The 2500-nt window shown below is 39.1% G+C and overlaps 1 protein-coding gene across 1 annotated transcript in view; it reads left to right on the top strand.

Annotated features, from left to right (window-relative positions):
- Positions 1-2500, top strand: part of NEK7 (NIMA related kinase 7) — a 143459-nt gene that overhangs the window by 69383 nt on the left and 71576 nt on the right. The window contains exon 3 of the mRNA XM_007451744.1: positions 655-795. Within this exon, the coding sequence (XP_007451806.1) occupies positions 655-795 (141 nt within the window). The remainder of the gene's footprint in view (positions 1-654; positions 796-2500) is intronic.

Raw genomic sequence — 2500 nt, 5'->3', positions numbered from 1 at the left:
TTAGTAGGTCTGTGTCTTTATTCCTGTCTTACCCCTAGGTTCTTCATGACATTTTTTTTTCTTAAATTCCATATATATGTGTTAGCATACGGTATGTGTCTTTCTCTTTCTGACTTACTTCACTCTGTATGACAGACTCTAGGTCTATCCACCTCATTACAAATAGCTCCATTTCGTTTCTTTTTATGGCTGAGTAATATTCCATTGTATATATGTGCCACATCTTCTTTTTCCATTCATCTGATGATGGACACTTAGGTTGTTTCCATCTCCGGGCTATTGTAAATAGAGCTGCAATGAACATTTTGGTTCATGACTCTTTTTGAATTATGGTTTTCTCAGGGTATATTACGTCTTTTTAAAAAAACCTTAATGATGAGGTGGTAAACTCACTGCCACTGGAATTGTTCTTGGTAGAACTTAAATGGTTGTCAGGAAGTTTAGAAGATTTTCTTGCATTACTTGGCAGGTTGGACTAGGTGAATTTATATGTATATGTGTGTATTTTTACATAATATGAATAGTTCGATAAATACTTGTCGAGTGAATGGCTGTCTGCGGGTTTACCATAGAAATCACCTACTTATGTGAAGACAATCAGTGATTGTGTGTATATTGTGTGATTGAAAACTTTTCTGACTTTTTTAATTACAGAAGGCCTTACGACCGGATATGGGCTATAATACATTAGCCAACTTTCGAATAGAAAAGAAAATTGGTCGCGGGCAATTTAGTGAAGTTTATAGAGCAGCCTGTCTCTTGGATGGAGTACCAGTAGCTTTAAAAAAAGTGCAGGTAAGATGACTTTAATTATATAAATCCACGTAAAATTATACTCTGTGAAGAATAAATAGAGAAAAGTACATCCTGAATGATTGGGTCATGACAGTCTTAAGTTGAGAACGATGGGAAAGAATAAAAATTGTACTATAAACACTTGCATTAAGTGCAGTACATGGTGGAAATCATTTTTTAGTTTTAATACTACTTTTAAAGTTCAGCTGGTTTTGTTCACCCAGATTCAGTAATGACTAGAATGATCTTACAAAAGCTTTCACAGCTCTAGGTTTTAAGAGGCAGATTTGAGTTGTCACCATGGCTCCTAACTGGACGTGTGGCTACGCGTTGTATCCTGAGCCGCAGGCACTGCAGAAGGAAACCAGGCTCACAGAATGCACTGCCTAATAAAGTCAGTAAACGGCAGGCAAGGTTAGGGGGAGGTTTTCGTTAATGTAGAGAGCCACACTGGCAATAAATGAAAGAAAACTGAAGTGAACTTTATTTACTGGAGAATAAAAAAAAAAAAATAGGTAAATTTAGAGGATTGATGTCCTACGTAAAATCCACACGTTGTGTTGGTATCATTCTAGCATCAGCTCTGCTCTCCAGTCCTGACTCTGTCTGGGCTCCTCAGATCCATGGACCTGCCCCAGCTCACCTGGCCAGGCCCTGCCCCAGCCCGAGCCCAGGACAGGTCACTGCCCTGACGGGTCCACTCGCCTCTGGTCTCGAAAGCACTTGCCTTTCTGCCCCAGAGTGTGTTTGACATTGTACCGTTTTACTTCCCTTTTTCAGGGAACGGCGTTCTTGTTCACACCTGCCTGTGGACTTCCCATTTTACTCTGCAGCCCTGGTGTCTTTTCTGTGTCGAGACCTGCAAAACCTCAGTGTCCTCTTATTATTATTATTATTTTAATTTCATAAGGGATCAGTATACTTGCAACAGCTATTGCAGAGGTGAACAGTTTTCATTCATATTTTTAGGCAAATAGTAAATATTTATGAAAGATTTTATGGGGCATATATGTTAGACATAAAGAATAAGACAGATGCTCTCCACCATATCCACCACTCACCTTTGACACACTTCTGCCACTCCCTTCCTTCAGAGGTCACCATGTCCTGAATTTGTGTGTATTGTTCCTTTGCTTTTCTTTAGAGTTTTTCTCCAAATCTGTATACATTTCTGAATAAATCTGTTGTTTGCTTTTGCATTTTTGAACTTATGTAAATGTTGTCACATGTTGGTGTGTGTGGCTATGCTTTATTCTTTATATATCTAGTATTCAATATGTAGATACGCGTGTATATGTGTAGTATTACACACTACGTGTGTATACTATCCAGTTCTTGTTACATGCTACTGGTTGTGTACAGTTGTTTGCTGTTACAAACAGTACTTCCGTGATCTTCCTGTGTACGTTTCCTGGTGCACACATGCAAGAATCTCCCTTTTGCATGTGCCTGAGGATGGAAGTGATGAGCCCAGGGCCACGCATGGTCAGTGCTGCAAGTTTATACCGAGTTCTTCCAGCGGTTGCACCGTTGACCTTCTCTCCAGCAGCACGTGAGGGTAGCCGTCTTCTCTCATGTAATCTGCCATTTACAGTAAGAACATAAAATACAATGCAGATATTAGTGTTTATGACACAGATGACTTTGGGAATGATTATTTCCTAACAACAGAACTCTGATCCTTTTTTTTTTTTTTTTTTTTTTT

This window comes from Lipotes vexillifer, unplaced genomic scaffold, assembly GCF_000442215.2.
Source record: "Lipotes vexillifer unplaced genomic scaffold, Lipotes_vexillifer_v1.1 scaffold2419, whole genome shotgun sequence".
NCBI lineage: Eukaryota > Metazoa > Chordata > Mammalia > Artiodactyla > Lipotidae > Lipotes > Lipotes vexillifer.
Note: the sequence above shows the minus strand (reverse complement) of the source record. Positions and strands in the feature narration are given on the sequence as shown.